Genomic DNA, 27,530 nt, shown 5'->3' with positions numbered 1-27,530 from the left:
CACAGTGCTGTCACTGTCACTCTGCCAGTTTGTTTTGGGCCTCACCTCCTCTCCTATGATCCTCTAATTCTTCTCTGCCAAATACTGTAATTTAAGAGCCCTGTGAGCCTTCAGAAAGGCTGTCAAGAAAACGGTTTTCTTTTTAATTAAGTTCTTCAACCAAGCAAGTCATTACATTTCCTGATACTCAACACCAATGCAAAACAAAAGGAGAAACTAGGATTTGTCTTCCTATTATGTTTTTTCCCTTTTTAAATTAAAAAAAAATTTTTAATTTCAGTCTTACAGAAAAACTGAGAAGAAAGTACAGACAGTTCCCATACACCTCCCCACCTCACCCCCCCCACCGTTTCCACTATTTTTAACACCTTGCTTTAGTGTGGTATATTTCTTACAACTGATGAACCAATATAGATGTACTATTATTAACTCAAGTCCATATTTTACATTAGGGCTCACTCTGGGCTATACAGTCTACGGGGTGTTTTTTTTTTTTAATAATTTTAAAATTGTGGTTAAATATAACAAAATGTATCATCTTAACCATTTTTAATTGTACAGTTCACTTAGTATTAGGTTCATTCACACTATTGTGCAACCAATTTCTGGAACTTTTTTCATCCTGTAAAACAGAAACTCTACATCCATCAAAAATACTACAATTTTCTTAAGTTCAGTACTCTACATTAGATAGTAAAATTTTTAAATCTAATTCTGTACCATCTTTTTTGCAGTTTTTCCTATAATCCAAAATTCCAATTTAATATATCCAGTATCTACCAAAAATTTAATTTTGCTTTATTTTCACCACATATAATAAAAACTAAAATTCAATATCAAAACTATATATTAATACCAAAATATCATTAGTTTTATGCTCCAATAAAGGAAAGGCATATAACTAAAGAAACAGACTCAGCCCATTTAAATCAACACTTTATATTTATAACATTTTATTTAATCTTACCAAAATATTGTGCTACATTTCTAAACACAACAAAAATAGTTACTGCAGTGTATACATACAAATTCAAAAATTTTAATCAGTTTTTACTTGTGGGAAGTAAGGAGGAAACCAGGAAAAAACAGCCCAGTTAACTGATGGCCACAAATAGTAGAGAAACTAACCCAACATATCATCCATCCCAGCTTATTCTGCCTGCAAAATGAGGAATTTTACGGCAAGAAGAAAATCCAAACTAAACTGAATAATCAGTTAGAAAGGAGGCTTCACTATTTGTAATTTTGCTTTACAGATATCTTGTCTATCTTCAATCAATTCAATCACATTCAGTCATTCATTACGCCAAATATCAATACAAATGTACACCTATCCCTTCCTCACAGACTTTCAAGCACTTCCTTGGTCTAATCCCTATTCACATAATCCTTTTCTCAATGCATTTTCCCTTCTAATTTAAAATATAAAGAAGGATTAGTACAAAAGGCCCCTATTAGTCTCTCTAACTACTATCTTCAAAATCAAAAACAAACTTACTTCCATCACTGGGTAAGTTATTTAACCTTCCTGTAGGCATATGAAGTTTTCCTCATCTGCAAAAATCAGGATAGAAAAATGGCCAGCACTCTATTACTATGTATACGGCACATGGCAGGTGACAAATTATTGAATGAAGAAATGAGTAACTCATAGAACTGTTAAACATGAAATGAAGCAGTGGAGGTACTTAGCACATTGCCAGGCACACAGTAAACGGAAGATACTGATACCATCAAAATCTTCAGTGTATCCCTACTGTCCACAAATCTAATTTAAACTTTTTCTGCCCTGTTTTTAAAAGAAGACTGTGGTTGTCAAGTCTTACAATGCCTCACCAACTTCATCTTCAAATAAGCAATCCCACTAAAATCACATTAATGTTTTCTCTCTCCTACAAAGAAGTCAAGCTTATCTCTGACGTTTCAGATAGTCATTAATAACCATCTTCTCGAGTACCTTTTATCTTTCCTTACAGAGTTAAATACCATATCCTTTAGTTCATATCCCATCTTGCCCAGATATCCCTTAGCCATCCCCAAAGCAAGTGTATGGATATTACATACAGCACAAACTAACTGATCAAAATTGTTAAGAGTGGTGATTATAGATAGGATTTCTGCAGAGGATTATACTTGATAATCTTCATTTTTATTCTTTCTTACAACTTCCAAACAAATCATAAACAAAAAGAATAGATTTCTTTAGCATTCTATGACTCAGAAATCTTACAATGCTATTTCTACAGATTCACAGTGAAATAATTTATGGTCCTATGAGCCTATAATATCTTCTAGATAATAAATATTATTTTATATATATACAATACATATACACAAATATATATACACATAAATATACACAAGTAAATGTATACATGTATGCCAGTGAAATTTTAACAACTATTTATTTTCTGTATTACAGTTCTTAAAAAAAAAAATCAGTGGTTCAGATATGGTATCCAGGGTAACCTTATTATCTATCATGTATGATATTTTCTGATTAATTAAAAGTTCATTGTTTCTTATTGTTTTTCAGTAACTGGTATTTTCATGATGACTTAATGCTCAAAACACAAACCTTTCTATTACCAAAAAAAAGTGACACTGTCAACATATTTAAATATATTTGAAGCACCAAATATAATTTTAAAAATTCTTACCTAATCCTTTTTGTCCTGGATTCTTTGCAAAATTAAAAGTAAACTGGTAAAAATCCTTAAATCGTCCTGGCTCTTTCAGTTCTTGTTCCATCTTGGGTATCTGGGCCTTTAGCTTTTCTATGCTGTCACATCTACATTATAAAATTAAGGTTTATAAAAGATAAACTTTTCAATATAAAGGACTTACATATTCCTATGGTAGCTTTAATTTATTTCATAGAACTTTTTTAAAAAATCAGTTGAAATTTTACCTTTTTACATTACATAAACAAGTATGGGGTTGGCTGGAGGAAGTAAAGGTCTGGAGTGATTAAGTGTCAGAATTACCATTTTTAAAAGAAATGCAGTATTACTTTTAATTATGTAATTCACTGGACTATCAGCATACCCAAATTATAGAAGTCAGCTACAGTGAATAGAATGTATAGTAATCACCATAACAATCACCAGTTTCAACAGTAGTAGATACTCCTTACCTGGTAACAAGTCACATGTCTAGCACTCTAAATGAAAGCACAGTGTCTCTTCCTTAGATGAGGAAGCATTCTCCTTGAAAAGGTGTTGTTATACAAACTATAATAATAAATACCAGATGAACCCCCATCATCTCCAACTGCTTATCTCAAATCAGTATTAAGCTTTTTCTACATCTGCAAAGCATTCCACTCCAATTCAAGGAACTGAAAGGGTCTATGTACTTTCCACATAATAGCCTGAAGGCAGAAATCCTTTTTTTTTCTTTTTTTAAGATTTTATTTATTTATTGGGGCATCTGGGTGGCTCAGTGGGTTAAATCCTCTGCCTTTCAGATCAGGTCATGATCCCAGGGTCCTGGGTTGGAGCCCCACATCGGGTTCTCTGCTCAGCAGGGAGCCTGCTTCCTCCTCTCTCTGCCTCTCTCTCTGCCTACCTGTGATCTCTGTCTGTCAAATAAATAAATAAAAATCTTTTTTAAAAATCTATTTATTTATTTATTTATTTGACAGAGAGAGAGAGAGAGCGCCCGCACGCAAGAGAGCAAGCAGGCACACAGGCAGGGGGAGTGGGAAAGGGAGAAGCAGGCTTCCCGCCAAGCAGGAAGCCCAATGTGGGGCTCAAGCCCACAACCCTGGGATAATCCAAGATGAAAACAGCCACTTAAGGAATGAGCCACCCAGGTGCCCCAGAAATTCTGTTTATAGATTCTACAAACCATCATTGCATTTTTCCTTCTAATCATTTCTGCTTTTATTTCTCTTCTGTGTTCTTCATAACACCTTCTAGCTCATTAGTCTGTAGATTAAAATTTTGATTTGAAAGTTCATCACATTTTATATGAATTCAATTTCAAATGAAAAATAAGTGAGTTCTAATGGAAACTGTCCTAGTACAGAAAATTCTAACAAGTTCAGGATAGGTCAGATGCGGGAGGCAGAACAGTGTTTAGACCAGTTATTAATTTATTGCTCCTCAATTTTAAGCCTACCGTTCTTTGCCCTACTTTGTGACTATTTGCGGTCAACTACCAATTGTCAGGCTTTGTTTTCTGACCAGTTAGCTCACTGTTAGGTTCTACCAATAGAGGGCAACGAGTGGCTGGAAGAGGAAGAAGGAACTTTTTCTCTCCTAGTCTGTTTTCTGCAGAGAGCAAAGGTTTCTGTGTGCCGGGAGCTCCCAGCAGTATTCAGCAATGGTGGCAACTCACATGGCCCAGCCACAAGTGGACTGCAGCCAGTTTTTCTCAACTAGAGTGGCAGGCAAAGCAAGCACCACAGGCCTGGTGTTCCTGCAGCAGCCACACCCTCTCCTTGGAACTTCTCAATCTCAGCCTTGCAGGGATTTCTATCTAGGTTCCTTCTTTGCTCACTTCCCACCGCAGTTAAGGGTGATGGTGGCTTCCTCATCTGCCACTTTTGTTATACCTTAGAATTTTCTTTTACCTCTTTTACACAGTACTTTTTAAATTTTCCCTGTTCAAAGTACTGACATGGTTTTTGTGTCTCTTCTGGACCCTGGCTGATTATAATGTTCCTAGGCTCGAGAATCAGAATGCCTGGGTTCAAATTCTGGCTCTCATCCTACCTAATTCCATAATTTCTCTTCCTCTTCTCTAAAATGGGTAAACATTACTTCTCTCACAAAGTTGTTGTGTAAGTGAAATACTTATTTACTTAGCATAGTTTCTGAAATAAAAATGAATGTTCAACAAATGTTAGCAGCTATTATTACTAGTCGTCTACTGAACACAGAAGAGGGCAGCAACCCATTACGGCTCCATATACTTTTTCATATTCTCATTTACTATGGACAATTAGATACCATAGGTAAAATCTCTACCCATGACTTTTTAATTTATTTATCCCAAGACATTTAGCTAATCAGCTGTTCAAGGTATAAGTGGAACAAAAAGCAATTAGTAACTTCTAAGATTTTACATTCTAGGAGTTTGTTTACAAATTCAGAGTTCACAACCTCACAATGAGAAATAAACTACAGCTTGCTCATTTCACTTATCCATGTTAAATATTAAAGCATAGTAATTTATTTTAATATAATGAACCTTCCTTAGAAACAAAGGATAAAAGCATAAGGCAAATGGAATAGGCTAAACTACACAGAAACCTTGACAAACCCAGGAAAGTATACAACATGGGAAGAAGCTAGCAAACTACCCCATTTCTCTTTACACCAATGTTTGTAGGTTGGTAAATTTAAAAACTGATATTTACAAATTCATAACACAATTCATTTCCACAGTTAATTCTCATAGTAATGTACCTATAATTTCCTGTGATGATTATAGACTCACCCTAACTCTGTCATTCCGTCCATGAACTCTTGTTTGGAGAACTCACACTGTGTTGCTGCTCTGAACTTCCATGCAATGATCAACACACTGATGCTGGCGGGATCGAGTGCCAGGTCATCACAGAACTGCTGAATACCATCTATTCCAATTTTATTTTCATCTTGAGGATCTTTAAAAATAACAGTGCAATATTAAATTAGTGCCATACTTTATTATGCTATGCTTAAAACTGACAAAGTAATGCTCTATATTCCATTTTTAAAATGTTCATAATGGATCAGAGATATGAAATGGTAATACTCTAACATATTTTCCCACTATGATATTTTTTAAAAATTATTCTTACTAACATATAATGTATTATTTGCCCCAGGGGTATAGGTCTGTGAATCATCAGGTTTACACATTTCACAGCACTTACCAAAGCACATACCGTCCCCAATGTCCATAACCCGACCATCCTCTCCCTATCCCTCCACTCCAGCAACCCTGTTTGTTTTGTGAGATTAGGAGTCTCTTATGTTTTGTCTCCCGCCACATCTCTTCTTGTTTAATTTTTCCTTCCCTACCCCCACAAACCCCGCCCTGCCTCTCAAATTCCTCATATCAGAGAGTCTTACGATAATTGTCTTTCTCTGATTGACTTATTTCGCTCAGCACAATACCCTCTAGTTCCATCCACATTGTTGCAAATGGCAAGGTTTCATTTCTTTTGATGACCTCATAGTATTCCATTGTATGTATATATACCACATCTTCTTTATCCATTCATCTGTTGATGGACATCTAGGTTCTTTCCATAGTTTGGCTATGGTGAACATGCTATATAAACATTTGGGTGCACGTGCCCCTTCGGATCACTACATTTGTATCTTTAGGGTAAATACCCAGTTCCCACTATAATATTTAAAGCCATTTTGTCCCTGAAATGGCATTCTTGAGATGAACAGGAAGATTTGAGGGGGTGGGGAGGTGGGCACTTGATTTTTAAGTTTTATTTATTCGTGTGAAAAATGTCCCATACTCATACACACTCAGAAAATCAGACATTCCTATACCAAAAAAAGGATTTTTTTCTGAACATATGTATAGAATTTGTTTTCTTACAGCAAAGTTCATTTTATAATGGCAATCACTTCTTAATATCAGAAAAACTATAAACTCTGCAATTCAATCCCAATCTCAACAATATAAACATCTGCTGTTCAAATTAAAGAAAAAACCCAACTATCTATATATTTACTGATCAGATGGCAAAAATTTAAAGTAATGACAAATACAAGAAGAAAGAGCCACTCATACAATGCACTGTTGCAGGTGATTTGCTAGTATCTCTAAAAATAAAAAATGTGTGTATCTTTAGGCTTCTGGGCATAAGTTAAGCATAAAATGTAATCCCACTTTAGGAAAATTTTTGAAAGAAAGTATGTATACTTCTGCATAAACATAAAAGATATGGAAGGATCCAGACTAGGCTATCAAATATTGGTTCCCTCAGGAGAATAAAGAGGGAGAAGCGATCTACTTCTTCTTTATTCATCTGTTATACGTTGTTTAACTTTTCTAAAGTATTATTTCATAGTTCTTTAAAGGTTGTTAAAATTATTTCTTAAAATTGGTTCAGCAGAATTTTATGAAAATGAGGGGGAAAATCCAGGCCCCCAGTGACTATTCTAAAACTGGATCTTGGGGGGAAAAAAGAGGGTGGGGAGGATAATGGAGGAAGAAATAAAGAGGCTAAGAAGAAATTTTAGTGAAAAGAGGGAAAGAATTTTTCTCAGATCTCCTGAAGTAATTCTAAGATCTACAGAGCTCTGTTGGACACATTCACCCAATTTATGTTCTATGTATGCCTGATTTCTCATAAGCATGTAACTGGAAAACCTGGTTCAAAATATTTAAAGTCACAAGCACTCACCTTTGTATCTATTGTATAGTTGTTCTAACTTCTTCCTGTCCAATGATCCTTTTACACTCTCTCGTATATAAAGCTCAGGATTTTGGAAAAAATTGTCTGTTGCAACATCTAACTTCCAGTCATTTTGAGACAAACAACTTACTGCTGTTTTTTCACTAGATTGTGTGAAGATCATAAACTGACGAACTTTATCCTTCTGCGATGATTTCAACTTGTTCTATTGAAACCAAAAAATAAATTGAAACTCTACATAAAATCAGGTGACTATATCTACATGGCTAACTAATCACTCTTAGCAATACTTTTTCCTCGTAAAATATTAAAATATTTCAAGTCAAGCCTTATTTTTGATCTATTAACCAGATAGACAATTTTTTTAATGTAAAGCACAAAGTTTGGTATTATTTTACAGAAGAAATTAAAAGGCGAAGGAAATTCAACCACCCTGCCCTTCTCTTAAAAGTGGATCCTGAGCGCATATATAAAGGTTCTAGAAAGGGAAATACAGCTATTCTCAAGACCTTGACCAACCACAAAGCTCTAAAGTAATGCATAAGGGGTGGTGGTGAAGAAGTGACATTATCTAACCAGCCAGAGTCAATGACTCCAGAGAACAATGAAATTAACAGGTGTTACTTGCAGTCTTAAAACCTTTTATAAAGGATATAAGGTACAATTCTCCCAACCCCACCCCTTGTTTTCTTGCTATTTTTACCAAATGTGAAAAAGAAATATGAGTACCCTACATTTCTCCTGATGGTGTTCAGAAACCAAGATAATTATCAGAAGAATTTCCCCATATTTGCATTCAAATAGAAAGCAGTGCAATATGAACAAATACCCTGGCCCTGGATCCTTCCAACAAAGGTAATTTTAATAGACTTTTTCTTTCCCTGAAAGAATCACCTCTTTCCCTTGGCCCAAGCCTAGCAGAGGCTCTCCCCAAACAGGCTCTCTGCTGTAATAACCTCTCCTTATTTGCCTTATGCTGACACAGATTCCTTTCTCATCTGACCTGAACTCTGTGCAAAATTAAGATGGGCAAATAGGCCCTTTACTCTCCCAGTATCAAGGACCATGTTTCTCCCTCTCCTTCCACCCAAAGTGATCTCCTGTGCAATTTTAACCTCCCCATTATTATTCTTCCCCCTACCAAGTCCTATCACCATCTCTCAGCAAAGTACATGAGTTCTTGCTGAGCTACTACTTCAAGGGGTAAAAAAGCACATGAGTAAGGCACACATTAATAGACAGAGTTCCATGGATTAAGCAACACATCTGAGAATCCCAGCCTCTTTGATCTAGCCCAAACTGACAGATCACAAACCTCAATCCTGATTGTACAAATGAGAAGAGACCCAGAAAGTTAAGGAATTTGTTCAAAAATCACCCAGGTTATTATTAGTAGAAATGGTACAGGAAGAGAAAGATCTCATTAATCTGAGTCTTCGTAATCTTTCCACAAACCACACTACGTACTGTACACAGTTATAAGCCTTTTGAGATTTTCAAGAAAAAGACTACCAAAAATATAAATATTTCCACCTTACTGCAGAATAAAAATAAGAACATGCAAAATCAAATATGAAAACTAACCCTATCTCTTACAATATGAAAAATGTTTATGCTCTAGAGTCTGATTGGTCAGCCACACTCCTCTCTCTGTAAATATGTTATTGTTTAGGATTACAGATTAAAATCTCAACCTCTGTTCTCCATTAAAATAAAGAAACTACAAATTCACAAACCTTGTGCTACCTCACTAATAACTCTATCACCTCTGGAAACCAGATAACTCATACCACATTACACAACACATCTCTCAGATGTCTAGGATTCTTCCCCTTTGAAAAGTATCTTCTCATATGAATCACAATGAAATCAAATGCCAACACAGATACCCACCTTATTTTAATATACTGTTTAACTGAAAGGAAGCCACTTTGATTTCAACTTGTATTATGAAATATTTTTAAAATTAGTATACCTTTTTCCCTCGAGAGAGTGAGTACACTGATATACATTTTAATTTTTCTTTGAAGAATAGAGAAGTATCTGATGGTCACTATGATCACCAGTGACCACTGTATTAAGGTTGTAAAAGTGTTGGAAGATTAATCTGAAGTATACAAACTACAGGCTACATCCTGGAAATTACTTTTTAATTAAGTCTGAATTAACTTCTTTGTATTAACTTCTTCCCATTCCCCTAAAGCTGGAGACAGAAAAACAATCAGCATTATTTGGAGTTTCATCATTTAATATTAAATCCAGTGCTCTGTTCCCTGAAACTTGAAACATTTTTGCTGAAAAGAGGAAGGAAAAATATAGCTTAAGTCACTTATGCAAGCCAAAAGAACGGTTCAGTCTATAATGACTTCTTGTCACAGTGCCAGATATAAGAAAACTGGGGAACAAAGATAAAAAATCATCCTACCCACACAAATTAGTAACAAAATTATACAAATGAATAATTTATCTTATTTGAAAAAAGGTATATGTAATAAATAATGTCTTTGTATATATAAATTAAACTGTTTTAACTGGTTAAAGTTTCCAATATATAGGGCAATATCAATATATTTTGAGGAAAGGGCTGCAGCTACCTACTTCCAACACCATAAAGGTTAATGAGTGAAACCTGGCACAGAACTGATAGGATGGGTTTCTGCTAGGCCAAGAAGTAATAAGCAATCCCATTCTTGCGAAGTCTGGTAAGTGCCCTCCCCTTTTTGTACTTATAATGCACTCTTACCATTTTTCTGTCAGCTCTCTGTCCCTAGAATCAATCTTAGCCATGTGCTCCCCTACTAGGGAGAATATACTCAATTCTATAGTCTCAGAGTCTGTCCTAGAATAAAGCTGGGATGTACTACATATAGTTTGCCCCTTCCCCAAGTTCTCTAGGAGACCTCTAACACTCCCACCCTCTTTTCCCAAGCTACATGGTGACATCAGGCAAGGTTTTCTGATTTTAAGAGCATGGCATTAAAGGTTTAAATTTCTATCAACTTAAGGAAGAGAAAAACGGTATCTAGCCAGCAAAAAATTATTTACAGGGGGGATGAGAGGGTGGATAGAAAACTAAAGTACAAGACAAAAACAGATGGATTTTCTCTATTTCTACTACAAACGCAGTGGGGATCTTCCTGAGAGCAAAACATGTAACTACAATGATTCAGCACTCAAATATGTATATGTCATGTACTTTGTTTTAGTTTGTTCCTTTTTTTTTTTTTTAAAGATTTTATTTATTTATTTGACAGATAGAGATCAGAGGTAGGCAGAGAGGCAGGCAGAAAGAGAGAGAGAGGAGGAAGCAGGCTGCCCGCTGAGCAGAGAGCCTGATGCGGGGCTCCATCCCAGGACCCTAGGATCATGACCTGAGCGGAAGGCAGAGGCTTTAACCCACTGAGCCACCCATGTGCCCCTAGTTTGTTCCTTTTAATCTTATTTAAATCAATCATTAAATAAATCATTAAATAATACATTCTTCAGTACTCAAATATGCTATCAAATTTTCAAGGAAATTCAGTATTGAAATATGCAAAATGTATAAAATACAGAATATATTCTGGTTATTTTTAATTCTAGCAAAAAAAGCGGGGGGAACAAGAGGTAAGGGGAGAGAGGAAGAATAGGAGAGTGAGAGGAAGGGAAAAAAGGAGAGAAGTGTTATCTTTTGTAACATAAAGTTAATTAAAATTGTAGGCGGTCACCAAAGTTAGAGATTCTATTATAATTTTGGACAGTAAAAAACACTTATTTGTTCATCTTTCCAAAATAAAAAATACAGTTAACATGTATTGTTCAATACTTAAGTCTAACATGTCTGCAACTTTTTTTTCACTCAAGAAATTAATGAATCACATTTAAAATAATAGTTTAAGGGGCTCCTGGGTGGCGTAGTCAGTTAAGCCTCGGCCTTTGGCTCAAATCATGATAAGGGTCCTGGGATTGGCTCCCAGCATCAGAGCCCAGCATCTCCCTCCCTGCTCAGTGGGGAGTCTGCTTCTCCCTCTGCCCCTCCCCCCACCAGCCCTTTCTCACTTTCTTTTTAAAAATTATAAAAAAGTAAAATAGCTTATCTGGGAAAAAAATGCTTTGGATGTAGCCAAGTATCATATAGTCAAGTACATTTTACCACTGAACCTATAAAGTCTTTGTGATAGAAGAATGAGGACTTAGAAAGGCTTGGGATGCCTGTGTGGCTCAGTTGGTTGGGTGTCTGCCTTGGGCTCCTGTCATGATCAGGGGGTCCTAGGATCCAGTCCTGTGTTTGGCTCCTTGCTCAGGTGGGAGCCTGTGTCTCCCCCTTCCTTTGCCTGCTGCTCCCCCTGTTTGTGTTTTCTGACAAAAACTTAAAAAAAAAAAAAAAAAAGAACAGGGACTTAGGCTCTACAATAATGATCTTAATGTTAAGAAATTCCTTTTAAGTATTTCCCTCCAGAAAAATAATGAACATGGAAAATTATTTCCTAGTCAACTAAGTCCTAATAATTCCAAAATGGAAATAATTTTTAAGGGCATTATGAAATGCAAAAAAATTGCATTTTTAAAGCAAAAAATTAAAGATACATAATTTCTATTATTCTGAATTTTCATTTTCTCACCCTTAAGTTTCAAATACAGTGTGAATACAAAAAGAGAGAGAGAGAGAGAGATACTAAGGTCTTTACACTTTTAAAAGAATTAATTTTCTAACTTAATTCTAGTTCTCTCAGGATTTGATGAATCTAGCTCACAAAAGGCATTTTAAAAATCAAAATACTGTAGCAATCACCCATAATACTCACTAAATGCTCTGTATATTGAGTCTCCTGGGTTTACCATATGATTAACAGTTTAACTTTACCTGAAACTTAGAAGAGCTAGTTTAAGTCCAGAAAAATCACACTTTCCATATATGATACATAGTATTCAGTAGCTATAATCAAACGTTACCAATATCCCAAGCCACTCATCTATAAGAGTCCTGGTAAGATTACCAATCTGAAGTCAAAGTGGGAAGAAAAATCAATTCAACTAATGAGACTACCCATTCCTAGAGAAGATTTTCACCTAAGGGCAAAGTTCTGCAGGAAAGCCAGACTAAGAATATACGTAGAAGTTAGAAATCCTCTTCTCTTCTACCTGTACAGAGAGGTAGTATATGATTAGTGTAGACTCTCAAACCAGACTGGCAGGATTTTAATCCCACCTATGCCTCTTAATTGCTGTGTGACTTTGGGAAAATTACTTAATCTCTGTGTGCTTCAATTTCCTCATCTATAAACAGGGTATGAGGTTACACGAATTAATTCAGGTTAAACTCTTAGAACTGTACCTAGCACACAGTAAGGGCTCCTTTCAAGTTCATGAAGGAAAGAATACTCCAGAGAAATAGAATTTATGCAAATGATAGAATAATCATAACCAGAAAACTAGCAGCTAACATTTGAGCTCCTACTGTGTGCCAGCACTACACTAGATATTTAATTATTAACAATCATGCAAGGGGGTTATCACTGATTCCACTTTACCAATGAGAAAACCAAGCCTCAGAGCTCAATTTATCTAGAGATAGACTTAAACAAAAAGTAGCAGAGCTAGGAGAGAAACCCTGGTGCCTGGCTTCAGGGCATGCAGTCTTTCCATTTATTCCGTATTGTCATCAAGTGAAAGAGAAAACAGAAAGGGCAAAAGTGCAACCACTGACTAATTATGTGTGAACTGGAGGGAGGAGGGGAATTGTGAGCAATATTTCTTCACCTATTTTTACAGAAAAGTTAAGTGATCAATTGACCTTTCCCCAATCTCATGTAAACAATCTGCATTCTGACTAATAACTGCCCATTAAGCATTCCCTCACAACCTAAATAAAAGGCTAATTTAGGGATGGAACTTCCTTTTTAGGGTTTTTGGGAGGAAGAGTTGGGGAGAGGAGGGAGATGGGTCATTTTTTAAGAAAAGTAATTCAACAGGAAGAAATATGTGTTTATTGTCATGTCATCGTCTATTTTTAGAGCTGTCCACAATCTACATCTTTAAATGTAGAGATGGAAAACTGCAGGGTACTCAGTCAGTATTTCCTTCTCCAATGAGAAGGCTTGAAACCCAGAGAAAATACTAACACGTGTAGGTTTGCCCCCAAAATATAAACAAACATGTATAATTTCAAATATTAAGCAAAACAAAAACAGTATTATTTTAAATTATAATCTGCAGTTTAGAATAATTATTTATGGTTAGGCCTGTGCCTCTTACCATTCTTCCATAAACTTCCTGTACTTATAATGACCAACTCTTCTTTAAGATGTGTCGTACTAACACTAAATTGAATGTGCAATTATACAATTATTGTTGTCAATGATGTTTTATATAATAGCAATTCATCTGGAAAAAAAAATACTACAGAAAGTATACTTGTAAGATTCAAACTGGTTTTGTATGTTTCTCAGTTTTGTTTGGTTCAGTATGATCTTCCTCATAGGTTTTAAAAAAGTATCCCAGGGTACCTGGTTGGCTCAATCAGTAGAGCAGGAGACTCTTGACCTCAGGGTTGTGAGTTCAAGCCCCACGGTGGGTATGGTACCTACTTAAAAATTTTTAAAAAGTGTTTTTAATATACTAAAAAAAGTATTCTGTTGACAGAAATTTAAAGGATTTTCTTCTCCTCACCCTAAGAATTACTAGATATCCAAAAGATGACTTCCACTGTAAACAGAATATAATGTTTTGATTTCAGACTGTTCTATTAAAAAGTTATTTTTACTAAATCCTGATTATCTATAATAGAACAGAAATAACCTCCTTAAAATACTTCTGTTAGCCATCATATTTCAACTGGCTCCCCCAAACTAATTTTTGAACTTCTAACAATCAGTCAAGGTAGCTAATTTAAACTTGCTTCTCCTCTCCATAAACATCTTCTCTAAAGAAATCTAGAATTAACAAAAAGATTACTCAGGCGAAAACAAAACAAAAAGAATTAAATGAGATTTTAAGAGGTTTCATAGTTAAATAACTTATAATGAGGACTAATATTCAAGAGTCATGTGATACTTATTTCATATATAAATGATCCTTAAAAATTGAAATCTCCTAATTCTAAGATCTGGATCTATTCAAATCCTAATTCCAAAAATTTTAGAATCCTATGAATAATAAATAAGCACTCTAAAAGTTTACTGAAATGAAAATATCCTAATATAACAAAGATATGGGCCATGAACTTCAGCAATTTATCTCTGCTGCAGAACACCACGTTGTGTTGCAGGATTCACAGGTATAATGCAAAAGAATTCTTTAGAAAAGAATTCTTTAAAAGTAAATCTCTCTTAAAATTTTACAATGCAAACAAGCAGCCTAATCACCATTCGTAATTGGGTACTAATTACACAAAAGGGATTCAACACAGTAATGAAAATGCTTTAGTGGCATTTTTCTCTGCTGTTTTTGCTTTTTCTTAGGTGGGGTATGTACACCTAAAATGACGAGGTAAACTAGTAAACTAGTCAGCAGGTTATTCAAGAGCTTATTTGTGTCCACAAAGCAACTGAATCCTATCTGGAACTATTTCTCTTCATCAAATGTCATGGCTCATACAGCTCATACACCTTGAACAGCACACGCTGAAATTCAAAAAGGAGGTTTCTCACAGATTTTCATTATGCTTGACCCAACCTATAAGACCATAATGGAAACAGCAACTTGACTCAATGAGCTCGGCTTTTTTTAAGCTTAAAACAAAACAAACCACCACCACCAGGAGAGTTTATTTTACTATCAACTTTTTTACTGTATGTACCGAGAGAGTTTAAAGTTTTTCAGTTACTTAAATGTTTACATCAGATCATTTCATTTGATACAGAAACAACTAGGTCACTAGGAAATATGATAACAAAGAAACAAGAGTGAAACTAATAAAAAATTCCACACCTATACTGAAAGAGCATTTGCTGGGTTTAAAAAAAAAAAAAAAAAGGTGTGTGTGGGGGTGGGGGGGAGATGGGGACGTAGATAAAGTGTGCTAATCAGAGACCAGGCTTCTAAGTCATGCTCTGCCACATACTAGCTCTTTAACCCTGGTCAAATCATTTAGAACTGCTAAATCCCCATTCCCAGATATGTTAAAAGGACTTAGCAATACCCATGTCAAGACTGAAGATTAATAAGAGTTGTAAATTGCCTGACTAGCAGACAGTATGTTCTCAATAAATGTTAACGTCCTTCCTTCTCTTCAGAGGCCCAACTTTCTGCATATAGCTACTAAACTATGTACAAACTACTAGAACATATTCAAAAGCAATACATGGAAGAGGTTTTGTTGTTTTTATTAATTAGCATGGTTAGGTAAACTCAATGTTCAACTAGTTTTTAATGAATACTAGAGAGTCATCTTAAACAGAATTGAAAACCCTATACACAGAAGTTGCAAGGTAAAGAAAATTATACTAAGGGTTTTGTTGTTTTTAAAAACTGCTTTAAAAATTACTGCCTACAGGGACACCTAGGTGGCTCAGTGGGCTAAGCCTCTGCCTTCGGCTCAGGTCCTGATCTCAGGGTCCTGGGAAAGAGCCCTGCATCGGACTCTCTGCTCGGCAGAGACCCTGCTTTTCCCCCATACCCCCGCCTGCCTCTGCCTACTTGCGCTCTCTCTGTCAAATAAATAAATAATCTTTAAAAAAAAAATTATTGCCTATAATATTGTAACTGGACTCTATAAGAGAAGAGAAGAATCTATCATACCACTCAGAATCCTTCAGTGGCTTCCTATTTCTCTTGGAGTAAAAACCCAGTATCCTTACAATGCCCACCCATACCCACCCATCTCTACTCCTTACCACTCAGATCTCATCGGCTCTAATGCCCAAATACCCGTTGCTGCCATACAGTGCTCCAGCCACACTGGTCTTACTACATTTCTGCATGGCTTAATGCTTCATCTCCTAGTCTGCTCAAAATTCACCTCATCATTGATGCAGACACCATTCTGCAAACCCACTACCACTGTGTCCCCACCCTTTTCCCAATACCCCTCCTTAACACTGTTTTCTCCCACAGCAGTTAATACCTTCTAACATAGTATAAGAAAAATATATACTATGTTTATTTGTGTCTCCCTACTAAAATGTAGCCCTCACAAGAGGAGGGATTTTCATTTTTTCTGTAAAACACAAAAAATACATACATACACACACACACATATTCCCAATGCCCAGAACAATGCTTGACACAAAGTGTTTAATAAATAATTGCTGAAATGAATTAAGGCCCTCCTTTAATTTACTTGTGGATATGCAAAAGAATGTGAAATAAGTTCTAAAAAGACAAACTTAAACAGGACTACCTTCATTTGGACTTATAAACTCTATATTTGCTGAAGGTACGAACTTAAATTTCTAAGTCCACATTTTTAAAAAAGCCATTAAAAGCATTATAATTAACATCATTAGTCATCCATTTGACATATTCATTAATAACACATGGGTTTTCCTCTTACAAGAACACTATAATTTAATATCAAATCCAATTTTCAACAATTTTTCTAGATTCCATCTGAGTTAAGATAACATGTACCACAAATATTGGCAGAAATAGTAAATCAGGAGAAAAAGTTTCAGTTCTGCAACAGTTTTGCAAATTTGAACCTCAAAACCTCTTTGAACCTCAATTTCTTCTTCTGTAAAAGGGAAGAGGAATAAAACAGATGATCTCTGGAACCATTTCTGGTCTAAAAATCCTATGCCATGAATATAAAAATTTAGTAGGTTACCTGGCACACACTTTTTACACTAGATGAAATTAAGAATCAAAATTTTTATCTGAATAGAACTTTAGAAATCATCAAATTCGATCCTGTCATCTTACAAATAAGAAAACAACCCAGAAATGCTGAATACTTTTTAAAAGATTTTCAGGAATAACAGAATATTGTCTAGTTTTGAAGTTATTTTTGGTCTATGTATGTGTCAGGTAGGGCTAACTGAACATTTTTTACACAAAATATTTCAGATATCCTATCATTTACCCTGGAATTAACAATAACATGTCTTCTAGAAATAGGCTGAGTTACACATACTGAGAAATACCAGCCCAAAAATTTTGTCAAGAAACAATTTTAATTTATGATGAGAAACTTAACTAGAAAAATCTATGGCCTAACTTCTATTAGAGTGCATGGTGACTGAGTTTCTAAACTAACAAGAGCATACCAAGACAATTCTAGGGACATGATCTGAGTTCAGCCACAGAAAGTGTTTTAAATTAGTGATATGTTGCCACTACGGGTATCATTAGATGAGTTATGGCTAAGTTCCAAAACTAGCTAATGTAATATTAACAAAAGGACAGAAGCTTACAAGCTCCAATCCAAGCTGAACTCTTGCATGAACCACATTAATCCTGAATTCCTGAGCAGGTGATGAGCATTATCAAGAGCCAGTTAGAGGATGCTTCTGATTTACAGACTATTATAAACAGAGCACATTACAGTGCTCTCACAGAGTGTTTACCAGGGAATTATATTTCATTACTTCAAACTTCCTACTTATCTACATGCCAAGAGCCTAAAAAAACTCCAGGAGTAATGTCTATGACCCTCAAAATACTTTAAAATTTAGAAAATGTTTAGATGCCCTCGTAGATCTTTGAACACAGCAATGTCAATCCAAAGATTAACCTGTACTTTATGGCAGGTTTTCTTACAAATACAAATGGCAAATTTTCACGAAACTTACCATGGAATGTATGACAAACCAAACCACATATCCATAAGTGACACCGAAATTCTGCCAAGTTAGAGGCTGGAGCTAGATAAGTGTTATTCAGCAGAAATAAGCCCAACTAAAAACAAAGATACTGGGACAATCCCTTAACACAGACACACACATATACCGTCCTCAAAGAGGTCTTTATGTTCCCCATGAGCAAAAGGACAACAATATCATTTTTACTGTCTATTCATACAGTAACCTGCATGGAATTCAACTCATGCTCAAACTATAATGCAAACATCACTTCTGGAAAAAAGAGAACCCAAGAGAGTCAGGTACAAGATTACCAAAATGTAAACAGATAACTTGACTACTACTTTTTCAAGCTCCTAAGAAGACTGTTGTTGGGGGGGGGGGGGGGTCCCCCAAAGAAAAAGAAGAGGCGAATAACTTGACAAACTGTTTTTTAAAAATCACAAATGGTCTTTAACTGGCATAATAAAGCAATTACTCCTCCCATCCCAAGCAAATTAAACATGTGCTCAAAAGGTAGCAAGTCTGTTTCTCCTAATTTTATAAAATGAGAACAGGTTGCACTTCCGTACTCCCTATCCCCCCCCCGCCCCGGCCAAGTCCCCCAAGCTCAGCGGTTTCCCATGTTCTGAGCGGAGAGGCGACTATAACCTCCACCAACTGGCCAGTTAAACTCTCATTTTCCAAAAGCATGGGACGCATCAAGAGGTGATGGAGAAAGGAAAAGGGCTAATACCCCACCCCAAGCGAAACAGCCTGGAGACTTGAGGGGTGTTGGAACCGGAGCGGAGGAGGGAGAGGAGCACCGGGAAAGTCTTTCCTTCTCGCCGGCGGGGCGGAGGGGGAAGCCCCGGCTCCGGGGCGGGGGGAGGCTCCTCACCCGGAACCCCGGACCCCGGTCCCGGGCCAGACACAATGGAGCCGGCGAGGGGGCCCGGCAGGGGCAGGGCCGTTGCCCCATCCCCTCCCCCAGCCCCAACGCCTCCTCCCCTCGCGCCGGGTTGGGCGAGGGGCACCGGGGGCCGCGCCCCGCGCCCCAAACTCCCCGGGGCTCCCGACTAGGCCCAGCTCCGCTCCGCCTCCTCGGCTCTCGCGTAGCGGCGGCGCCCGGGCGGGAAGGGGCGAAGGAGGAAGGGAGAGGAGGGAAGGAGAGCCCCGCCGAGGAGCGGACGGAGGCCGCGGGCCGAGGCTCGGGGCGGCGGGGTCGCCACGGGGCGGAGGGCGGCGGGGCGGGGGTGCGCAGCTGCGCCGGCCCCCAGCCGGCGGGGCGGGCGGCCGGGCGGCCGCAGTGCCTCACCATGTTGGTGTCCTCCAGGCCTCTCCCCTCCTCCTCCGGCTCCGCAGCGAATGGACGGCGGCGGCGGCGGCGGCTCCTCTCACGGGCTTGCCGGGCTCCCGCTCATGCGCAGTGCGGGGCGGCCCCAGCGCGGCCCGAGGAGGCAGCCCCGGGCCTCGGGGAGGCGGAGGGACTGGGGCGGGCGTCCGGCACCCCGCGTGGGGCTTTCCCTGGGCGCGGGGTCCCCCAGGGCGGGGGGCGCGGGCGGGGGAGGAAGGGGGGCGACGCACGCCCCTCCACGCGCTGACATCCTCCCGTCGCGCCGGTCGGTCTCCGGCGGGGTGGGGGCCGGGGGACACCCACCTCCGCTTCCTACGCGCTCCTTCCGCCGGAGGACGGTGCCGGCTGTGTCTAGACCGTTTCGAGGAGGGGACGAGTGGTGGCCAATAACCTGAGCAGCCGAGGGAGATTGGAAGGGATAGGACCGAGGCGCTAGATCCATCCCAAGCCACCCCTCCCCATCAATAAAAAAAAAAAGAAAAGAAAAGAAGTGAAAACACTTCCACCCTGTGTTTCCATCTTGGCCCCCCGGGTGCAATATCTGGACTGCATCAGGTCCCCTGTGTGGACATAGCAGAGGAGACCTTAGTCTAGCCACGTGGGATCCATAATGTCCTTCAGCCTGGCACAGTTTCTTCCCAGACCTAAATGTCCACTGGGAGACCAGTGTGGTGGCCTTGGAGTTCTTGGCCAGGAGTCCTGAGGAGTCAAGGCCCAGCGCATCCAAAAATTGCAGTATCAACACCTACTATTTGCTCTAAATATCCTCTTAGGTCAACCTTACTAGGATAAGTTTTGGGAAGTACTGTGGAATTTTTTTTTTTTTTTTTTTTTTTTTTTGGCTGATGGTTGACGTCACGCCAGGTGCACCCTACAGGCTTGATCTATTCTTGGTTCTAAGTCCAGTGAGGCTGAGGATACCAGGATTCTGAGCTAGGGTTCAGTTGGACAGGAATGTGCTTACAGGGAGTTCAAAACAGTTTGGAGTATGGTCCTTATCCTTAAGAAATTGACTAACCAGTTGGACAGATGAGACACTTACCTACAGGAAGGAAATAAGAAAACAGGTAATGAAGCAAACCTAATCAGAAAAATCACATGAAAGACTGAGCCAAGAGTTTGGATGTGTTCCAGAACAGAACCAACTTGAATCAACCTCTTAACCACTATCCTCACCAACACCTTTTACCCTCCAACACGGGCATAAGCTACCAGATCAACCCTGTAACTTCAGGGCTTTGAAGTTTTTATCAAAGCCACAGAACTTCTTTGGCAACTCCCCAGGGCCCCTTAACACTTCCTGGAGCCAGCCATATATCAGGAGTTTCCAGACCTCTACTAAGACAGATCTTTGGCCACCACAGCCCCTTGCTAGGTTTTGGGTAAACAGCTCCTTGAGGGCAGGACAGATCTGCTTTGTGTAGCCAGCCTGAAGCTGGCCCACATCCCTGGAGGTTCTCCAGGAATTCCCCCAGAGTTGACCTGAAATATGAACTAACATCTAGGGTCTTAATGAAAAGGATTCACTGTATCTCTTTCTCCACAGTGTTATATTTAACCAAGGTAGTAACTCACAGGTTTTCTTAAACTCTTTTTCTAATTGCCAGATCCAAAGTACATTTCTCAGTTCTCATTCTACTTGACCTCTCTCCTGCATCTGAACACTTCCTCCTTGAATTTCCTCTCCATCATTTTCCATGATTCCACTTTCTTCTACATTTTCCTCCTTCTTCTATGAATACTCTCCTTTGCTGGCTCGGCTTTCTTTGGCTCTGAAATGGTCCTGAACCATCAGTGAATCTCCTCCTGTATACAGCGTGCACCATGTTACACTCACATTTCCACAATGTCAGCTGCTACCTTGATCTTGAGGAGTACTGAATCTTGACTTCCAGCTCCTAAGTGGCAGGCCTAAACACTAATTTGATCCCATCACCATCACAGGCCCATCAATTTTGACAAATCCCAAACCTTATCCCAAGCCTGCTTTTCCTCCAGTCTTTTTACCACATCACCCAAACTAGAAGTCCAAGAGTCATGCACAATTCCTTCTACCTCAACCCCTTAATCTAATCGTCACCAGGTCTTATCAGTTTTAACTTTGACTCTCCACCCTACCCTCCATCCCCCAGCAGAGCCTTGATCATATCTCTTCTCATCAGTCACCTCCTAACTAATCTGGCCTTTACTCATTCCCCATTGCTCCAGACGTATCTTTCTATAATACAAACCCAAATTTGTTCCTTAAAATTCTCTACAGGCCCCATAAACACGAGTCTCATGGGTGTGGCATATGAGGTTCTCTCGCCATAATCTGTCCACCAACCTTGTCATTTCCCCCCACCTTCCACACAAATACACCTCAAATTTCAGTTTTGATAAGCCAAGCCTGCAGTACTCAGTTATGTCTCCTTGCTTTCTTTCCTCCTGCTATCCCTGTATTGAAGCTGATACTGTTTGAGAGCTTTCCATGTGCCATGCACTGTTCTGAGCCCATGGCACACACTAACTTACAAAATCCTCACTTCAGCCCTATGAACTGTGCCCAGTGATTATGCCCATTCTACAGAGGAAGAAACAGAAGCACAGAAAGGTTAAGTAACATGCCTAAGTTTCCTTGGCTGCTAAGCCGTAGAGCTGGGATTTTTAAACCCATGTAGTCTGGCTGCAGACGATTCTTTTAACCACCACACTGTATTTCCAACCAAGACCTCATACTCAATTCAAAGACCATCTTCTCTGCAGTTATCTCCTGACCTCATTCATTCCTGGATTCCAGCAGTTGGGCATTGTTTTTCTTTCTGCACTTGTGATACCTCGTATATGCTTCTATTACACTCAGGACATCGTGACATCACAGGATAATCATCTGCCTGCATGACCACGTCCCCTGCCAGACTGTGTACTCCTCCAGGTCAGAGACCTTGCTGCACACATCTTGGAGTTTTCAGTGTCAAAGCAAGTATCTGACATATATGACATAGAATGTGCTGCATGATAATAGATGGGAGATATCTGATGTCTGCCGATTTGCCTTAAGACTATGCCTATGTTTGTTATTGTAAAGGAATGTCTGTCCTCTTTGGCAGATGTATGTTACACCATATGGTCAGATGGTAAATGTAGTAGCAACTGTACCCATTACAGCGCTTACAAGCTACAGAACTGAATGTGAAATGGAGAATTATCACTCAGTCATCGTTATTGAGAGAAACATATTTGTTAAAATTGTCCCAATTATTTTTGAAATGGAAAAGTCCCGAAGATAAAGCACAGATTACAATATGTGATCAACTGAGGAATATTCCTTAACATGTTCACGATACTTTTTTGTCATGAGGTTTCAGATATTTAAGTTAAGACTTTGAGGGGTTTTTTTAAGAGCAGAATTTTCAAAGATTATTTCCTAAGTGACAATCTCAACACAAAATAAGAAATAAGGTGGAACCATCCAGCTGAAATCCACTATTCTCATTCCTTCTGTATCTATAGACACACACATCTCTCTATATAATATATGTGTGTGTATATACACACAGAGAAAGTACATGTATACATATATATATTCACTGTGCATTATAGCTACATGGACACATTAATATAGAGTATTTATAGATAGTGTAACTTTTCAAGGTAAAACATGCAACTATTTGAAAATGCATATTGCCTTGGATGCTTAAAAATTCATGTCAAGATAAATATAATCTCTGATAAAATTGCTACAGTTCTGTTTAAAGAAACCAAGGATTCCATACTTTTAAAATCTGTCTTGTAGCAAAGGGAAAGAGCAAAAGTAATCTGAAGAGACAGATTGCTAACATTTCGGGTAGTTCATCTAGCTAAAATTAAGCCTGCAGGGGAACCATGTATACATAGTTACAGTTCAAAGGCACTAGTCTGGGATCCACAGCCACCACCCTCCCACACTTCACTTGGGTGGACTTGATTTTGCCCAACATTTACATAAATGTGCTTATTGAATTCAAGCCCGCCTAGTTATAAATACATAGGAGTAAATGAGACTGACCAATGCAACCTATTTTAGTTTGAGTAAAACGTGGCATTTCAGTCTTATTGATCCAGAATGATAATATTTTAAAGGGTGAAGCAGACAGGACAAGGCCACAGGGGCAGGGACAGGCCTTAGTGCAGTTGCAAGGAATCTAATGTGAGAGCCAGAGCCCCAAATTAATGCCTAACTCACCAGAGTAGGGGAAGAAATTGAAGCCTTTTGGCTCTCCTTTCCCTAGTAAGAATGAATAGTGTGATCTGAAGAAATGAATGACTGCCTGGGACTCTTTCCCCCTGCATTCTGAACTATTTGAATAGGAATCCTTAATCGGGACAAAAGGATAAACCTTAAGGAATCCTTAGAAGAATGAGCACCATTGTCCTCTTCACACAAAAGAGCAAAGAGAAGGGTCTCCTCTAAACAGGAAAAGGGAGTATTCACCAGAACCAATCTGTCACCTCAAGGTACATGTGGATCTGTTGATTTTAGCTGCTCCACACTCATGGTAGAGGAATGGCCTTGCAGGGTCAGCTGAGACTGGAGGCCCAGCAATGGGAAACCATCTGAGACCATCACTGATGATGTCACAATGTCCCACTATCCCCAGGTGTCAATCCTGGACCTCCCCGCCCAGTCCCGCTTGACCCCTCCCACATGAGACTTCAGCTCAGGCTATGTGTCTGTTTTAGACAGCCCTGGTCAGCTGCAGAGAGTAAATTCATTGAAATTGTGAAGGCTGAAATAGTTCTACAGGTAGTACAGTTGATAGCCCTCCAGAATCCAGAGTGTTTGTCCCTGGATGCTTTGGGTATCTTCACTAAGGCATTTGCCACTGATGATGACAGAGAAAATGCCAGTATTAAATCAACAACAACTTCCCTTCCTGTCTTTATTCAGCACATAGTACAGAAGGCATGCAAATTTCTCTGGGACTGGGTATTCTCAATTACAAAATGAGAAGATTGGGTTGAATTGTGGTAAGGTCCAATCAAACCCGGAGTTTGTTTGATTCTTTCCTGGTAGACAATTAGGAGCTGTCCTCAGAGATCAGGAAAGTAGAGCTTATCTCATTCATTCGTTCATCCATTCATTTCTAAGTATATGAAGTACCTAGACTAGCACTGTATGGCAAATATAATACATGCTATGAATGTGAGGCACATAGGAAATTTTACATTTTCTAATACTGACATTTAGAAGACTGGGAAGAAACAGGCTTACCCTGTTTCATTTTTAATATTTAACCTAAGAGATCCAAAATATCAACATGTACTCAACCTAAGATATTACCAAGATAGTTTACATTCTTTCTTTCAGAGCAGGTCTTGAAAATCTGATCTGTATTTTATACTTAAAGTACATCTTAATTTGGACTAGTCACATTTCAAGTGTTCTGTTGCCACACATGGTAATGGCTACTACATTGGCCAGCACAGGTCCAGACAGTGTCTTACCTGGAAATAGATAACCAGTGGGAGAAATAAGTACTCTTACTTCCAGGAAATAAATGAAAACCAAATAAATTGGTTATATCTATATATAACCAAGAGTAGGACAAAACTATTTAGAATTGGGGAAGCTAAGGTGTTTCAACTAGAAAAAAAAATTGGGGTCAGATTAGCTTACAGCCCTAAGAAAGAGAAAAAAATGATAAAAATCACAAAGAAGCTCCTAATATAAGGTTATCATTTTGAAAGCAAATCTACAGAAAGAAGCAGTCAGTGAAGGAATCTGCAAGTGAAACTCAAATGGGTTCATATGTTGAGAGGACCCTTCAGGACATTCGGGAGAGGAAACCATTGGGCCGAGAACTTCAGAGACAAAATGCGTGACGTGGCCACCCTCAGACAACTGGAAGGAAAATATTGTGGTTGCATATCACCACTTCGAAACAAAACAATGAATTTTAGAGAATTTGAAGCGGTCCCCCGATTTTGTTGACAGCCTGACCTAAAAGAGGGGTACGGGGGATGAGGGTTTAGTGGTAAGGAAGCACGGTGGCCCAGGGTCAGGCCTGGTGGGTGAGCGCTGGTGACAGCACAATTGGCAGATCAGGTCTGGCTGGAAGAAACAGCCCGTGGGAGGGGCCAGGAGAGAAGAAGGGATTATTTTCATTCCTGATCTAGAGGATCCAGCCCCACAGAGTAAAAACAGAGCTGTGAAATGTGTAAGCGAACGCCTCACTCAGGCTGGGCACATATGACAGTCACACCCTGGGTGAAGTGTCTGGCTCAGAGCCCAAGTTCTTAGTCCAGTCCCCCAGGCCCAAGGGTTTGGTTGATGTTTCAGCTGAGAAAAGTCTTAAAATTTGATTCCAGTCCTTCAGATGATTTCTCAAAAGAAGTAATGAATAGTCTTAAGTCCCTCATGAAGTCATTGTAGTTAGAACTTTTTTCATGCCATGTTACCTCTACATGATTTAAAAGTCAGATCCCTTGTTATTTTTACATGTGCATTACCTTTATATACCTACAAACTGAAGAGTGGCATCAGCTTTGAAATGTCAGAAACTGGCCTGTGGGTTCCCGGAGAAAGCCATGGACTAAGACAACTATGTTCTAATTTGGCTATCTCCAGATAACTGGGCAAATCACAGCTCTCTTCTTGGAGCCTCAACTCCACTGACTGGCAAGTCTGGGTTAGATAAATTCCTGATTTCCTTCCAGTTTCAAATCTGAGCTTTCCTCAAAAGTCTGGGAAGCATAATTTCTGCCACTAGGTCATTATTTTGACAATCATTGAATACCTGCACATCAGCCATAGTATGAGGTACTAGACATACAAAGAAAGTTCCAACCAGTCCTGGTGTCCCTGCCCACCCACCCCAGGAGCCCAGGATCAGGTGATGTGGAAACTCTGGGGGAGGGTGAGAAAAGGGTCTCTGAGAAGGCTCACAGGTACTGCATTTGAGAAGCCCAGCAGGACTCTGGGGGGTGGGGGGAGCCAGTGGCTGTGTGTAGCAGGAGAGGGTGGGCTTCAATTACCTAGATCAGCACTGGAACCAGACTCTACCATTTTATTATAAAGGTGATGCTGGCCGGGAGCCTGGGTCGCTCAGTCAGTTAAGCAGCTGCCTTTGGCTCGGGTCATGATACCCAGATCCTGGGATCCAGCCCCACTTTGGACTCCCTGTGGGGAGACTGCTTCTCCTCTCCTCCCCACTTGTGATCTCTGTCACTATCTTGGTCTCTCTTTCTCAAATAAATAAATAAATAAATAAAATCTTTTTTAAAAAGGTGATGTTGGCATATTTCTTTCTTTTTTTTTTTTTTTTTTTTTTTTACCATTTTATTTATTTATTTGCCGGAGAGAGAGATCACAAGTAGGCAGAGAGGCAGGCAGAGAGAGTGGGGAAAGCAGGCTCCCCACTGAGCAAAGAGCCCGATGCGGGGCTCGATCCCAGGACCCTGAGATCAAGACCTGAGCTGAAGGTAGAGGCTTAACCCACTGAGCCACCCAGGTGCCCCGATGTTGGCATATTTCTTAATATGAGCCCCAGTTTCTTCATCTATAAAATACCTATACCTCCAAGTATTGTGTGGAGAATAACTGAGAGAGCATAGGCAATGCTGTGGTGGGAACTGGCTCAATCTGAAAGAGGTAACACATGAGTGACCTTCTAAAGAATGAATAGCAGTGAGTCTCAGTCTGAGGTGACTTGGTTTATTTCGAGAAGAAAGTTGTTTAAAGTGATGTTGGGGGGAAAAAAAAGCAGTTCTTTCCTATTATGTTTAGATGCCTCTTTAATCAAAAGGTACCCTCAAGTAGAGCATTGTGATTGTTCTTTATGTTTCATACACTGAAAAATAACCCAAATCAACCATGATTATAACAAATATTAAGATTACACGAGGAGGGAAACACTGGCTAGATAGTCGATTCCTTCCAAACACTGTATCAACACAAAGATTCTTCTAACACTTGATATGGCTTTGGCATCTAGAAACACTTTGGGGGCGCCTGGGTGGCTCAGTCAGTTAGGCATCAGACTTCAGCTCAGGTCATGATCTCAGGGTCCTAGGATCGAGCCCTGTGTTGGGCTCCCCACTCAGCAGGGAGTCTGCTTGTCCTTGTTTTCTCCCTCCC

The 27,530-nt window shown here is 39.1% G+C and overlaps 1 protein-coding gene across 4 annotated transcripts in view; it reads right to left on the bottom strand.

Moving 5' to 3' along the window:
• DCUN1D1 (defective in cullin neddylation 1 domain containing 1) overlaps positions 1-24,001 on the bottom strand; it is a 36,626-nt gene extending 12,625 nt beyond the window's left edge. The window contains exons 1-4 of one of the 4 annotated variants that reach the window (XM_059163372.1): positions 23,903-24,001; positions 7,367-7,583; positions 5,449-5,617; positions 2,661-2,791 (exon numbers count right to left, since the gene is read on the bottom strand). In XM_059163372.1, coding sequence (XP_059019355.1) covers positions 2,661-2,791; positions 5,449-5,617; positions 7,367-7,583; positions 23,903-23,914 — 529 coding nt within the window. In that variant the 5' untranslated portion in view covers positions 23,915-24,001. Of the gene's footprint in view, positions 1-2,660; positions 2,792-5,448; positions 5,618-7,366; positions 7,584-19,393; positions 19,681-19,735; positions 19,755-23,885 lie in introns of those variants that run through there. The other 3 variants (XM_059163374.1, XM_059163375.1, XM_059163373.1) reach the window with 3 other exon arrangements.
• Between the last annotated feature and the right edge of the window lie 3,529 nt (positions 24,002-27,530).

Source organism: Mustela lutreola, chromosome 2, assembly GCF_030435805.1.
Source record: "Mustela lutreola isolate mMusLut2 chromosome 2, mMusLut2.pri, whole genome shotgun sequence".
NCBI lineage: Eukaryota > Metazoa > Chordata > Mammalia > Carnivora > Mustelidae > Mustela > Mustela lutreola.
This window is presented reverse-complemented; position numbering and strand designations above follow the sequence as displayed.